This window comes from Rissa tridactyla, chromosome Z, assembly GCF_028500815.1.
Source record: "Rissa tridactyla isolate bRisTri1 chromosome Z, bRisTri1.patW.cur.20221130, whole genome shotgun sequence".
In the NCBI taxonomy this organism is placed as follows: domain Eukaryota; kingdom Metazoa; phylum Chordata; class Aves; order Charadriiformes; family Laridae; genus Rissa; species Rissa tridactyla.
The window spans coordinates 4,628,442-4,645,088 of record NC_071497.1 but is presented as its reverse complement, the minus strand read 5'-3'; the positions used below and the strand labels follow the sequence as shown (position 1 = coordinate 4,645,088).

The 16,647-nt window shown below is 37.6% G+C and overlaps 1 protein-coding gene across 20 annotated transcripts in view; it reads right to left on the bottom strand.

Moving 5' to 3' along the window:
• Positions 1-16,647, bottom strand: part of MEF2C (myocyte enhancer factor 2C) — a 140,669-nt gene that overhangs the window by 52,048 nt on the left and 71,974 nt on the right. For all 20 annotated transcript variants that reach the window (XM_054186952.1, XM_054186953.1, XM_054186972.1 and 17 more), the window contains one exon: positions 15,434-15,637. In XM_054186952.1, the coding sequence (XP_054042927.1) occupies positions 15,434-15,637 (204 nt within the window). The remainder of the gene's footprint in view (positions 1-15,433; positions 15,638-16,647) is intronic.

Below are 16,647 nucleotides of genomic sequence, written 5' to 3'. Positions count from 1 at the left end.
TCAGGTGAGTTTAGTCCTACTGAACAAACTTCTTGCTACTGATGCAGGTCAAGTCAGAATTGTCAAATATAGTTATCTACTGGGGTCCTAACAGTTCAAGGGTTCTGCTAATGGAGTCAATTAGGTAGAACCCCCACACCTGCCAGCATTTGAAAGCTATAAATGAAGACATCTCTGGGATAGGGAAATGAGAGCACGCCTTTCTAAGCATCCTTTGGAATAGAAGCATTTTGTAAAGTGACAGGGTAGGAAAATGGTCAATGAGGAGTGTTCTCCCTTAGCCACATTGTTTTGAGATTACACTGAAACCACAACGAGCAGTCCACACCCTGCTGCAATTCTCATGCTGCAAGGAAGGGCCTTGTGAAAGGAAAGGGCTACGGAATAGGATCAACTGAGCAGTACACACTATTTAGGCACCTGACGTCCAGAGTGGAATTCACACTGTGTTAGAATCTAAGGCTTCCTATGCAGGGCACTGGAAGAGTTTGGTGCTGCAGAACAGGATCCAAACCTATCAGCAGGTGATGAAGTTGTGAGTGACCCAGACCAAGTGAACGGGGTTTGGGAAATGCTATCCCTCATCAGAAGCCAGACTGCTTACCCAGGGCTGCAGAGACACCTTCATCCTCAAAGCTCTGCTGGGCATTTGGGCATCGACTCAGGCATACCATCTCCTCCTACAGCTAATCTTTCAAAGAGTTGAGGAAGAGTCACTCTTCCCTTTTAAAAGGCTGCTGTTGCAGATTTTCCGTTTAACAACTAGTGGTTAGAAACCTGCTACGAAACTGGAAACTCAGGTTCTGTTTCTTCTTTGATCTAAATGGCTCAAATCTGTTGTCTCCCACATCCTTATAAGGGATAAGATACACCCAGCTTCCCATGCTCTATGCAGTTCTAGATAGGTTAAACCTCTGCACTAATGCACGTTTTACTTTTGTGCATTAACACAAGCAACGTTTCTTGGGTCAGAGAAACAGAACTCGATAGGGGACAGAGCTTTGTGGCTTATTACAGCATTTTTGTTTGAGGGAAAAGTCTGCTGAAATCTGATTTTTGCTCCAGAGCTGCTGTTTGCGTTTTACATTGAATACACTCTCAATAAAATGCAGAAAGATTCCTTTAAAAAAGGCATTAAACTGAAGTCTGTGTCCCTTTGATAGTACACAAACACCAGCAATATTTTCTGATTTCTGCTTCACAATATTTTCTGATTTCTGCTTTGTGAAAATCTTGATCCTATACTTGTTCATTGCTTTAGGAATTGCTTGCCAGGGATATTTTGTTCATGGAGGACTGAGAGTTCCTAGATCTTTTGAGGCTTTAACTGGGCAAAAACTCTTCATTTTGGCCCAGTCTGGGTTAATACTTAGTAAGCACAGTACAGGCCCCTAGGAATCATCAAATAATAAGTTCTCTCACAAAGTTCATGTGCCTCCATATTAGGCTTTTGGATAAATTACCTTTATTTTTAAAATAAAACTTTATTTTAAAGTTTATGTTTAGTCACTTCTGTGAAGCACTTTCAGGTATAGGATGGAAAGTACTGAGCATAATTATGAATTTTTATTCATGAGTTAAACAATATATGTGGGCTGTGCGAAAATTTACATGTGAGAAGGCAAGCTTCTTCTCACATAGGTTACAAAAATACAGATTAAAAGCTAAGGCACATACTGGTAACTGCTAGAGACAAAAGTGTAAAGCTTCCATTTTACTGATATATGTTTGAACATGCTAGATGTATGTAATAACCAAGCCTTGGATTATAATAACGAACGGAAAAATTATGTGTTTTTATGTTTTTCATGTTATAGCCATGATTCTATTGTAGTAACCTAAATATAATTTAAACACCATACACTCCATTAGGAACTGCTTCTTTGTCAAGATTTTGATCTCTTTTGAATCAATCTATAGCAGCTGTGTGTTGTTTAAAGTACTCTTATTGACTCTTCTATAATTTGCTCTCTTTGAACAGCCTGCATGCTGTAACATCTGATCAAAGAAATAAACGTATACTTTAACAACCCAAAGTAAAGTGCATGCACATTTTTATAACTCTGCACTATAAAATGTAATTATAGTTGTCTATAAATCACGCGGGCTGATATAAATAAATGGGTTTGAGATTTTTTTAATGCAAGCCTATCCGATATATCACAGATTTTTCCCTTGAATACCACTGTCTATCATGCAAAAGCATTAATGAACTGTTTAGAACACAGACGATGCAACTTCTTTTAGTAGAAGTTTTTATTCCTCAATTAAGTGGTAACCAAATATAAAAACACTCATAGCAAAATGAAGTACGGAAGACACAACAACCGAAAGTTGTGGATTTATAAATTACCGCATAGAGAAAATGTTGACTGAAACTTTGTTTTAAAGGTCTTTCTTAATTCAAAGAACAATGGCTATTTAACTACATTCAACAGTTCTGTAATATGGACACTAATTCACAGCTGGCTTGTGATTATTAAAAATGTATAACAATAAAGCATATGTGTTTGAGGTTTTATAGCCCTGCAAATTTTGTAACTTACATTAATTTCAATCGTCTTTCATATAAACAAACACACAGAGGCCTCCTAGAATTCAGGGCAAATGGAGTCTAATCAATATGAACTACATAATACATAAAGGATGGATGCAAATTTTATAGTACACAAATAAATAATTAATTTATACCTTCTTACTGTAACAAGGAAGGAAAGTCAGCATATTTTGAAGTTTAACAGAACTTTTGCCAGAGCTATGAAAACTGTAGAAAGGCATCTCAAGAACAGATAGTGTTATCTGTGCACAATCCAGGGAAGGAGAGGCACAGAGATATTTTGCTTCATGCAAAACAGAAGAGTAAGGTGCTCTGGCCTGAGCAGAGCATTTAAAACGCCAGCTCCCTAGCACGTGGAGTGAAGTAGGCAAAAAGCCAGGATTAGACTGACTTTTTGCATCCCCATCCTCTCTGGTGAGGAAGCTCCTCTTGCACAGTTGCCTCTGTTACTCAGGGAAGGGGGTTCACTAATTGCCAGCTCTCTGTGGCATGGAAGGGACATGGACTTTTTTACTTCTCAGTGTAGACACATAAATGCTACTCAGGGTATGAGCTATTTAGGTCCCAATTCTGCCACAATTACTGACACTGGAACTTCTTCAGAAATACAGCCATGATTCTGTAGATATTTGCAGGAGCATTCAACTTTCTTCTTGTGAATAGTTTTACTATCTGAAACAGGACGCCTATGAATTTCTGTAGAAATAAGACCTATTATGGTATTGCTAAGTACAAAAGGTGACAGGATCTGTAGAAATTGGTGTCTGTGCTAGGAACTGTAACCAGAGAGTTCTGAAGTTAGTCAGAAGGCTCCCATTGACCACATTAGGCTTTAAATCAGGGGTCTAATTAAATCTGAATGGTGGACTTTACATATCAGAGTTTTTTGGCTTTTGATAGCTTAGGGCTCTTTTTACCCAATACAACTATGAGCAGTGGCTAAGGGCCCACATCTGGAAACACTTAGATGCTAAAAAAGACTTTGCTCATGTGTAAGCATGTGAAGAACTGTGCATCATTTGCTGATTTTGCTAGAAACTCAGTGCTGCATAATCTTCAACATTCGTTTGACAAAGAACAGTTGACAGCTTATGGGACCCCAATAAAACAAAAAACCTTGGGGAAAAGAGGGCAAAGTCACTAGTTTGCATTAAAGATAGTTGTGAGGTAAAAGAAGACATGGTATTTCTACACTTGTGATTACTCCTACTGTGTAAGAATCCAGGTAAATAACCACATTTTGTATTTACCTTACAAAGCAGGGATGTCTCGATGAAAATGAAAAATGGGTTTGCTCACAAAATCTTTGTGTCTGGAACATAGCTATAAGTAGCTCACTATCTAGGTTGAAAATGGTAATGCAGGGTAGTGTGTCCTATTTTTCCATGCTTGCAGTGAAGATACAATACAGGAATTCAGCCTTGGTAATTACTAATACACCACGCAGACACAATTACACCCTGTGTACTGCATAAAGGAATCACTTGTGGTCTGCCTCCATTACAAAGAGCAGTAGGGGGCCAACATGCAAGAAGACAAAATGCTTTACAAGGAGGAAGGAGACCAGAAGAGTCGATGTACCCAAATACAAGGACCTTGATTCTTTTTGGAGTGATTTAAGTCCCTTTCCATCAATTATCGTCCTTTGTCTCCAGAGTCTTATCACAAGCAGCATTACAGGAACTGGACAAAACAATACTCAGGCTCAAATAACCCTGTGAACTGTGCTGACATTTCCACACCCTGTTGCTGTGTTTGACCAGGTTACTCAGATTTAAAAAAAAAAAAAAAAAAAGGCAACCAACAAAATCTCCTTACAGAACAACAAAAACGTTCCTGTTTTAAATAACATGTTCAACCCTTCCTGGTGTCTTTTCTGCTGTCTAGTATTACTGATACCTCACACTGCAATACCACAATGGTGATGCGATATAAAAACCTCTTATAGCACAAAAAAAGACTGACTTTCTCTAATATGACAGCTTTTCAAATGAAAAGTTCCTGCTTTGCAGGGTTGTCAACAGGTTTATTTTTAAATTAATTAGATCCTGCCCCTTGCCATTCCCATCTCCTCTACCCTCTTTGTAAAATTTGAGTTTCAGATAAATGAAGAATTACAAATAAAAATCTTCACTTATATATATGCAGAAGTGTTCTTCTGCAACTAAGTTTGATTTTTCAGTGAAACAGATCAGCTGTCTACTCATTCTACTTTTACTGCTCAGAATTAGAGTAATAAATTTTTCTTTCTTACTGATATGTGAAGTTTCGAGGGCACAATTTTAAGTGTGAAATCAATTAAAAGCATCTATTTTTTTCATTCATTCACACTAGATATGTGACATTTCATGGTAATTCTTGACAGAACATTGCAGTCATTGCTCATCTGAAAATAAATTAAAAAACATGTGGAAAGTCAAGAAAAAGGACCTTAGGAAAGTCAGCTATTTTTGACAGTAAGTTAGCTTCTGTGAAACAAAGCCTTGTCTTTCAGAAAGTGTTTACGATCTATGAGAAAAAAAAAATATATCCTTGGGCTAAAATGTTTATTGGCACCTTGGAGTCTGAAGAGAGCAAGTCAGGCCTGTGGTTTTTTGAGGGCACTTTATCATCGCCTGCATTCTCAAAGGGATCTGTGAATGAATAGAGCTGGATTACTCAGCCTTCTATTCCACGCCTATTCCTCTCCATTTTCCTTGGCAAGACTGAGAGCCAAGCTATTTTTAGTTAGGCAGTTTTCTATTTTTAGACAAATATCAGTTAAGAGACATTTGTTAGGAAAAATTTAAAAAAAGAAAAACACAAAAGGGGGAGGGGATGAGGCTTCCCATCTCATATTGTGAAGCAAGCCCTTCAACCTGTAACTCCAGGCATTTCAGCTGCTTCCAATCTTGGAAAAATAAAGAAAATTCAGAGTTCAGGGATTTAAAAATAAACCTGCCCTCTGGCAAACAGACCAAAATACAACAAGCTGTTACTATGTGAAACAGTGACTACAAAAACAAAGAACATTCTCCAATGACTAGATTGGGATAAAACTTTGGAGCTATTAAGTTATAAGAATGTTACACAGACATGTAAGATTTTTCCAGCTTCTCAGCCAGATATATCATGTTTTGGAGAAAGAAACAGTGATCTGCGAAATAGACCTTGCTCTAAGAAATACAGATTTAAGTTCCCAGTTTGACAAAGAAAGGAACCATGAAACACATTTATATTCTGCATGTATCTTTCATCTTTGTCATCGTAGCATTTTTACAACAATCTTCCAAAACATTCCTAAGTTATTAAAATATTTTTAAAATTACTAAGAACAAAATACTAAAAGAAAAATAACATGGGGAAATGGCCAATAATAAGAACTGATCCTCAAGAAGTAAAAATCAGGAGGTTCAGAGCTCCCTCAAAACACAATGAAAAGAAGCTTTTGCTCTTCCATGTGCTTCAGAGTAACTAACTTTGCATCCATCCTACTGTTCTCTGTCCCTATTCTCTTCTTCCAGGTACGGAAAAACAAGCTATAGGGTGAGCTACTTCACTTTCATCTGTGATACATTAGGCTTACAAACTATGTTTCATGTTAACCAAATCCTTGTCGCAAATAAATCATAGTGGAAATTTTTTTTTTTTTTTTGAGAGAGAGAGAAAGCAAAACAAAACATCTCATTATGCAACTTTCCCTTAGCTGCATTTTTCACATACTGGACTAATTTGAAATATCTTATGAAAAAAAAAAGTAGTGTCAAACTTGACCCTCTATCTTTCTTCTTCTAGGCTGCAAAGCATCAGAAGTCTATCACTTATTAGAGGCACAGCAACAGATGCTGCAAAATTATCAAGGAGAGCTTAAACAATAGCCTGTGGATGGAAAGATCGAGAGTCAAAAATCTCATGTGGATAACGGCGAGGAAGGGAATAAATTGCTAACTACTGGATGCAGTCGCGGGACTAATTTCGAGAGAGTCCCATTAACGGGAACAGCAGTCCTATTGAGGGACTACTTTGGACAAAATAGAATTGCCTTCCACAATTTTCCAGCTTTGAAATTTTTCTTGTGGTCTTGTAATAGCTAATATTTACGTAAACCCCAAATTGATGAAATAATAAGATTAGGTAAGAATATCAGCTTTTGTTTAAAAAAAAGATTATTTCTAAATTAATTGCTTGAAAAAATGAAATTAAGATTGATAAAGTAGGAAGTTTTTTAGTGTTTTTGAAAATGGGATATTTTCCCCTCCAAGATCTTCTTGTACCAACCGTGGCTAGGAAAAACAGAGAAAAAGCTCACATGAGGATATTAGGTTACAAATACATTTTCCAAAGGCTCAAAACTCAGAAGGGAAACAAAGAAAGACTGAAGGAATATTACAAAAACGCTGAAGAACTTGAAGCCAATCCCATGATTTTGTCATACATGAGGTTAGCAATAATGGTTTGGCTCATATTTACTAAAAATGAAAGAAGAAGTAAGCATTTAAAAAGCCTAAATCATCATCCAAAGGAAATTCTTTGGACAGTTGACCCTGTCCAGTCGCCTCCTGGCCTGTGGAAACTGGTAACAGTAGCTGTTTTTTTAACAAGCTGGTCTTCAACCAATTTACAAAGGAAATCAATAACGTATCCCCATTTTACAGATAGGGAAACTGAAGCATTAGGAGGAAATCTGAATTGTCCAAGGTCACACAACAGTATTTGGCAAAGCTATTAATAAAATCCAAGTCTCATGAGTCCTAGTCCAGGGCAGTATCCAATAGACTGTACTGTCTTTAGATCACCCTGAATAACCTTTCTTACATACAGGCTTACTTTCTATACTGTCCCAGATCTTCAGCCCATGGTAGCTGAAATAATTCCCCTGATTTCAACAGCTGAAGAGATGACTTGATGTGCATTTCACAGCTTGTTTATATGCAGTATTATGTTATGATGACAAGAGAAGAAAGTACTCTTATTACATTAAACAAGCTATAACAGTTGCCTTACTTTTCCTAAAACAAGCACATTTAGAGAGTTTTATAGGCTTATTTACTACAAATATATAGATAAGAGTCTTAATTGATATGAAGAGGCTTTCAGAATCTAATTAACCTCCCACCCAGCTAGTCATTAGCTCTGTAACCTTTAGAAATAATTGACAGAAGGAATTTTTTTTTCCTTTTCATCTCATTCAGAACTTCCACACCAAGTGACTAATCCTACCTGTGCTATAGGACCCACAGCACACCTGTAAGAACCGACGGGATGATGTGCAGAAAGTCCATCAGCTAAACAGGACTGCAGCATTCCTCTCAGGCACAACACACTGCCCAAGCAGCACGTCACATGCATGCACCTTTTGCGGCCTGAGTGCCACCCTCATCATCTCCAACCTTCTGGTGTGCTAAAGCTGTACAAACTTGAGTTTTAAGTCTCATGTCCCTCAAGCCTGTAGGAGACGTAGTGGTATTTCATGCCTCTGAACACTTTGTTGCTGGTCATACTAAAAGTAATCAGATTTTTAATTCAAGGTAGTCCTTCCACAAACCTGTGGAAGTATTCATTGTTATCTATCATTAGTTGCACGTTTTCATTACACACATTCTTTTAGAGTAAAATGCTTTTTTAACAAACAATAACACACACAAACCCCCAAAATTCTGGATTCCACCAGTATTGTCTCTGCGTGTTGTAAAACACAAAGGATGTGCAACCTGCAGGGAGAATTTCACATGTCCACAAGCTCACTTCTTCCCCTTGGGGGAAAATGCTGCTGCAAATGGCACTCATCTCTCTTGCTATGTTCAGTTCATCCTCCCTCACCAAATACAGGAGTACACTTGGGAAGGGAAAATACTCTGGAAAAGGTCAATTCATCAGCAGTTAACTAGAGCAGTTATAAAATCATAGAATACCAAGTTGGAAGGGACATCAAGGATCATCTGGTCCAACCTTTCTTGGCAAAAGCACAGACTAGACATGATGGCCCAGCACCCTGTCCACTGATTCTTAAAAGTGTCCAAAATGAATGATGTATGACGCTATGCAAAACAAGTTAAAAAGACAATGCTAGGTGTTCATCTATGAAAAAGAATCTATAAATTGTAAATTACTTAAAACTGTGACATATTATTGCAAATTAGAACTACTTTTTTTCCCCAAGAGCAATCATCATCCCCATCACAATGGCCCTAGGATAATTAGTCTCCTAGAGTAGCTCAGGGCAATTCTTGATGAAGTATTCTTCAGTATCACTGAAGAAAGCAAGAGTTCACCCAATGCAAGTTTCTTTAAACTTAGCCAATTTCAACGAGAAAGGAGACAGAAAAGAGGACGGAGGGACATCAAGTGTAACGGAAAAGCGATCCCTAACAGGCAGACTGGAGGAGCAGGTGGTGAGACAAAAGACAAAGGAGAGTACAACTTAATGAGATAGGAAGACACAAAAAGAAGTATGTACTGGAGTGCAATTGGCAAGAGGTTAATAAGAATGAAACTGACGATGAGTTGAAGATGAGGAGAACCTCAGACATGGTCAAAAGATGGTCCTTGGTACAAGAGGTATAAACTTTGTTTGATGGAAACAGGATTGATGAATCCTACATGGACCATGTTACTGTACCATCATCACCTTATTTTGCTTCCTGTTCTTACTGTACTATGTCTGAAGTAGGGCTGTAAATACTTTGTGGTAAGACCTGTTAGTATGCATTAGAATAAAGGAAAATTGCAATAGTGAGTGGAAAGGTGGGTGAAAGGGCATAGTAGGCTTGATGAAATGCTTACCCCACAGAGTAAGATAATGTATAGCTGAGAAGCCAAACAACAATAAAGTTTTATTGAAGTGGGAGGATATGACAATGTATTGCAGGAGCTGACATCTTCCTACATGTAAAAGTCTATGTTGAGGACTCTGAACTCCTTCTATGTGTTAAAAAAAAAAAAAAAAAAAGAGAGAGAAGTAGATGAAGCCAGATGCCAGTAAAAAAGCCAAAGGCAGATAGCAAGAGAGATATTTCAGAAAAGAAAAAGACACTGAGGTCATGGAAGAGTTTCTTGTAAGATAAAAGACAGCTGCAAAGATCAGACAGATGTGTGTGCATGCATGCAAAGTTGCAGTTTGAAGTAGTGAACTTTACAAAATTCAGAGATCTGGTGGGTGATTAGCATTGATAACATAGAAACTCAGTTAACAAAGAGGAAAATGGAGGAAGTTTGTGCTGTTCCTCTTTTTTCTCTACCGGTGATTAGTGGTATGGCAGAGGGGAACTGAGGAGGTGGATGTATGTTGGCCAGAAAACGGAAGATATGGTTAATGGGATGAATTTGAAAGGGCTGACCTAGTAGGAGAACTTGAGTTAAAGTCAGTGACCACTGAATCATCAGAGGAATAGAAGCCAGTTGGAGAAAGAGGGACAATAAGAGCAGCAGGGTCAAAGAAATTGATGGATTGAGGGCTTAAAAAGAGCTGAAAGATGAAGTGGTTAGTGATTTGTGGAGGAATGATTTATGTGCACACAGAGCAAGGATCAGCGTATTAGACTCAGTGCCTAAGAAACAGAATGAAAACCAGGACTTTGAAAAAGCTCACTAGGGGTCTGCTAAAGCTGAGACAGTAGCTGATGCTTTGACATGAAAGAAGTGACAAGGAAGAGGGGACACTGAGAAAGAAAACAGGCAGGAAGTGTTCACCTTAAGTCAGCAAAGCCTTGATGGCTTAGCTGAAGAACCACAGCAGACTTCTGTAATATTCTTAGGGTTGTAATTACATTTGCAGCCAAGATGCAAAACATTTCCCTGCATTCCTACTCTGAAACATGCCCCCTACAATCAAAGGGCAATGTCCTCTCTGAGCTCCGAAGTGGTGGGCTTACAATGCTTATGCACTGGATTCCCATCACTCACAGTAGCGTGGCAGTGAATATCACCAGAATAAGTTATGTTACATCCACTTCTGTTTTAAAGAAACAAGGGGAGGATCTGGCCTCATTTTAAATAAGTGAAAAAAATGCATAATGCACGTACTTGTCTGTTGTAAAACTCTGACATTTACTCTTCCCTATTTCCTCATTGCCATAAGAAAATTACTGCCTAGTCCTATACAACTGTGCTGATAATGTTAAACAACAAACCCATAAGGTAAGCTTTTTTTGATAGAGCAGATAGTCACTGAATATATTGACAAACTTCTAAGGACAGATTGGAACTCTAGTTGTAAAAACACCACTTCTGTACCAAAAACTGTGTACCAAATGCCACAGGATTTTGTAATGAGAGAAAATGTAATTGCATTTTAAAGTAAAGAATTACAAATCTTCTAGTAATTATAACACAGGATTTTGAATGACAGCTGCCGAATATATTGTTGTTGGTATTTACATACAGTACTTGGAAGTTTGCATAAAGATAAAATTAATCTTTTTTTCCTCAGTGTCAAAGGAACCAATTCCTGTGGTTCCTTCCATGAGGAACTCCACTCTGGTGAGACCCCACCTGTCGAGTACTGCGTCCAATTCTGGAGCCCCTACTACAAGAAAGATATGGCTGTGCTGGAACGTGTCCAGAGAAGGGCCACGAGGATGATCAGAGGGCTGGAGCACCTCTCCTATGAGGACAGACCGAGAGAGCTGGGGTTGTTCAGTCTGGAGAAAAGAAGGCTCCGGGGAGACCTTATAGCGGCCTACCAGTATCTTAAGGGGGCCTACAAGAAAGCTGGGGAGGGACTTTTTAGGATGTCGGGTAATGGCAGGACTAGAGGGAATGGATTAAAACTAGAGATGGGTCGATTCAGACTGGACATTGGGAAGAAGTTCTTCACCATGAGGGTGGTGAGACACTGGCACAGGTTGCCCAGAGAGGTGGTGGAAGCCCCATCCCTGGAAGTTTTTAAGGCCAGGCTGGACGAGGCTCTAAGCAACCTGATCTAGTGGGAGGTGTCCCTGCCCAGGGCAGGGGGGTTGGAACTAGATGATCTTGAAGGTCCCTTCCAACCCTAACGATTCTATGATTCTAACCCTGCACAGGTTCTGCTATTCCTTAAAATAAATTACTGTACCCAGCAATCAACATGCACTTTTTAACTGAAGCAAACTTGAATGAAAGACTGTGGTGTGAGTGGTTTGGTGGGTGAGGACATAAAGGTTTCAGTAAAGGTTTCAGTTTTAAGAATCCGGTTAACTCTAAACAGAAGTCTCAGAATGAACTTTTTTTTTTTTGAGAACTAATACATATCATAAAACCTCCATGCAGATTTTGGTTAAGATTCACAAAAATTGTCAGTGTTGTTTAAAATGGATACACTTGACCGCTGAATGCAAATATTCATGAATACACACTGATTTTTAGTTACCTGTGGATGTTGAAAAGTATATTTACCGGGTAATAACAGAAACACATTCAGCTGGTAGATAATTTTTGTGATCTAAAGAACTCAGATATACCATAACATGCAATGATAAACTGCATGTTAATCAGCTCCATTTTGAATGAGGCAACTGTAAAAGACCATCTCAGTTACACTTCTTACATATAAATAAAATAACTACATGTGTAAAGGAAGTATAAGCTATTTGTTTAAATCATCAAATCAAAAGAGTTCAGAGAATAACAGTAACTGAACTTTACAATTCTCTTAATATTAGCCACACCATTTTACATCATGACAGATGTAATCTGATCACATACCTGTAAGCTGGGTATAACCAAATTGCTTCATTTGCGGTGAAGTAAGTACTTTTAAGTATTTTTAAGTATTAAAATGAATGTAAAATAATTTTTTCTCTTGAAAAACAATGTAATGTTTGTTGATCAGAAGACACTTGGTGTCTTCTGATACTTCAAATAACAATTATGGCCTGAAGACTCATTCCTTCAGAAATGCTAAACATAATTAATCCTAGTAATTAAACTGAAAATGTCTGCTTAATAAAATTAACAGCTTTAGCCAGACCTACATGAAAATTCATGTAATTTTTCCATTTGAAAAGCAGTGGTTTAACTTAAAAGTAATTAACTAGATACTAAAGACCTACTCTTTTGATTTTCTTTGAATATGGATTGTTCAAAGATGTTATACCACATTCTAATGACTGATAACACAGTTCAACCACAACCAAAAGTAACTAAATAGTTAATATTATGCTGAATGTGAACAGAAATTGGATTCTAAATTAAAGACCTTTACACAGTTGACAGTTATATTTCAAATTTTCATGTCTACCTAAAAAAGTTTTCTTCCTCTAATACTGTGCAGAAATCTGTGAGCATAGTGATATCCTTTTCTTCCACTGAAATATAGTTATTGAACAGTCATTTAGTTGAAAATGATCAGATTTAATAATACTGTCTGAATCTCAGCTGCTGTTGATTGCTCTGGGAGAACAAGATTAAAAACTTTTAAGTGTGAAATCTAGCTGTCTGAAAGTGAAAAAAATGGACTCCGTACAAGGAAAATATGTGTAATGGAGTCAGTTTAACTGATCAATTTAAATATTTAAATATGTAGCAGATTTATATCCTGTACCTAAAAATATATCCAAACTACACTAAGAGTCAAGACATTTCTGAGACTGCATACTTTCATGGACTCCATTTCTCTATTGCACTCGTAACTGCGATGTTAATTATCAAGTAAAGCCACGATAATATGAAACCTTTGTTCTGCACAAGTACTCCTTTGATCCTGAAACAGTACTGGCATTGGTGTGGCTTAAGTATTTTGCATCACAGGCAGAACACTGAAAAACGTAATAGCAAAACGATCAAATGACTGAATTCAGAGCTACGTAAAAACTACAAACATGCACTTAATTTGGCCTTTTCTGCCTATTGTTAGATTACTCAATTTAAATAATGTTTATTTCAATTACCTACTTTTATTTGGCTCCTTTTAGACAAGTGAAAAGGGATGCCCACCAAATTTTGGGTATAGCCTGAAAATAACACACCTGCATGCAAAATTGCCTACCAGCCTATCCAAACTGGCCCACTATTTTTGCAAGAAAGGGACTTTGTTTGTGCTGAGTGCTCTTTCTCAAAATCTCAGAGTTATAACAAAATAGACATTATTTTAAATTTTACATTTTCAGTCATGTTTCTTGAAAAACCATCATCCTCATGATCAAAAGTATTCATTCATCGTGAAGCAAGTAATAAATCCCTAACTCCTGGCTTACTCACCTATTCCCACAAGAAAGCCTGCAGGAAGAAGTAAAGATATCACAGGAAACTTTTCCTGCTAAGAATATTCTGGCTTTTTGCCATTAAAAGAGGACAGGTCATTATTTTGGGGACAGAATTTAAATTCTGTTGGACAGGACATGGGCTTACCAGAGCTAGGTGACAGGAAAGGCTTCATGTCTATACAGGAGATTGGAAGTAAGAGAGGAAAAGAGATGATGGAGAGGAGGAAGAAATTATGTACTTTCCTCTTAGTCTTAACTCACATAAATTTTTGTTCTGCTGTCAGAACCTTATCCTCTCCTGATGGGGAAGAAAATCTGCTGGGAGATCATGAAGGAAGCAAAACAGTATCATCCTATATGATGACATGAGGACAGACAGAAAAGCAATGTATATTTCTGGGTTGCAGTTTTTGCCAATTTATGGTGGTCTGTCTGTGACATCTTGTAACAAGTCTAATAATGTCTATTATACAGTATTTTTTCTCCATCAAAAACATTTTATATGTGATTCACACACTTACTTTCTTCCATTGCTAGTCTCAAATACATGACTAACCCAGGTGAAGATTCCAAAAGCACCAAAGTCCCATTTTAGACAACATCCAGATTAGTTAAAAATATGAAACTAACACCTTTAAAAAGATCTGAAGTAATCTAAGTGTATAGGCCAAGGCATTCAGTAGCATTTATGAATAAATTTTCACTGATCTTTAAGACAGGACCTCATCCTTCCAGTACTTTTTTAAATGATCCTGTTAGATGCCTAATCACTGACAGGAGTTGAGTAAGTCACATAAGCGATTTTTTAGATTTCACTCTGAGTGTTTTGCTATTACAACAAAATCATTGAAAGCTTCATTTATTTTGCATGGCTTGAATCTTAATGTGATTATAAATTAAACTGACTTTTCTGCAAATACTAGAAGCTTAATATTGAAAATCTTAAATTTTAATTAATAATTTTCAGTAATTGTAAATACAAGTTGCCCTACATAATTATTTTTTTTTAAATAATTAAAAGGTGTCTCTAGCATTCTGATAGTATTGCTTTGATCCTGTTATTATTTAATTATGGTAACAGCATTTTGTGTTGGGTAGCTGAAATGTTTGTTACTGTGCAGCTCATACGTAAACTTTTCTTGCATTTTATTAAACCTCCTTCCTCTGTAAGTAATCAAAAAGCTAAACAAGTCAGGCAGTCAAATGCCTTAAAGCAGTGATTCTAAACCTTTTTCTTCCACATCCTTTACAATGCATTTTATTTCCTACTGGACGGAGGACATGATAACTTTTGGAGTGATGAGACAAGGCACACAATGTTTTCTGGACAGCATGTCAGCGAGAGTGATTAGGGGACAAGGGGGAGATTCGGCTGGGAGGTACTGGTCGAGGCACGGAGAGGTCTAACGGGACAAAGGGACAAAGCAGCACAGAAAGCTGGATGGCAGAGATCCCATCGCAGGAGTTTCCACTGAGCACATGAGACTCAGCAGGGTAAAACCTACAGGTCACAGAAGACTGGATTCCCTACAGACTCTGCCGCACCATCTCCCACCCCAAAACCAACACTTGGTGGTCCCTGTTGTGCTCTCCTGCCACTCTGACCCCTCCAGGTACATTCTACGACCCTTGAGAAAGATGATCAGGCCTCTCGCTTTGAGTACTTATGCCTCAGAGCAAAGTGAAAAAAGAATCCTCACAGAACAGAAAATCTTACCTCAACAATATCCGAATTCGTTCGACTCTCATGCGGCTCGTTGTACTCAGTATACTTCAGCAACACTTTGTCCATATCAGTGCTGGCATACTGGAACAGTTTGTTGGTGCTGTTGAAGATGATCAGAGCAATCTCACAGTCGCACAGAACACTCAGCTCATAAGCCTTCTTCATTAACCCAAATTTCCTCTTTGTAAATGTCACCTGGAAAAAGGGAAAAAAAAGGTCCATCAAAAATCCCCAAGCTGGTCTTTTTAGTCCTCCTTCTTTCTTTGGAAATATGACGTGTGACTGCTTTAGTCTTTGAATTGAACATGCTCAGGAGGCAAATGCATAAATATAAATATAGTTCAAAAATAGAATGTAAGTACGCCTGTGTATTATGTAAGTGAGGAAATATACCTAATTCTCACTGCACAAAACTCGAGTTACAGGTAAAAAGCATGGGATGTTTTCATTAAGTAGCACCATGAAGTGTTAATACTGCATCCTTCTCTGTAACTTTTTAATTCACATACTCTTTATACTGCATACGTCTTTACCATCAATATTTTAAAACTGCACCTCAGATTTGAAGCTGTAAATAGGCTGAACATGTGGATTCGAATCTTATTTCTGATAGTCATTGACTTTGATTCCATGCTCCCCAACTCCTCACAGATTTTTAGTGGAACAAATTATTTCACACCAAATTAAGTTGTGGGAAACAGATACTTTGTTCATATAAACACACTCACAATAGTTTTGAAGAAATATCTAGTGTTAAAAGTTGAAATGCTCATGTGAGAAATGAGAAATAGAAAGCAAGAATGAAGAATAGCTGTCCAGCAACAAATACCACCTTTGAAACAAGGTCTTTTCTAAACAAAGATACTTCAGCATACTTTATTTCGTTTCAAATTAGATGCTTAGAAATACGAACTGGCCTTTTGTTACTACAAAGGACTTTGGGTCATATTACATAGGAAAAAATAGGGATGAGCTTCTAAGTTCTCAGTGGGCTAGTTAATGCCCTGACATGATGCGAAAACTAGGCAGTATGAAAAATATTGTTACTCTGTACAAAACCATAATTTTCCACAGGGACTGTTTTGACAACGAAAGACCTGCACATCAAATAATTTTTTTTCCTCTTCTCTGCACTAGCTTACAAGTTCCAGTAAGACATGTGACTCAGAATAAGAAACTACCATGAGCTGTTTAAGCTAATTGTA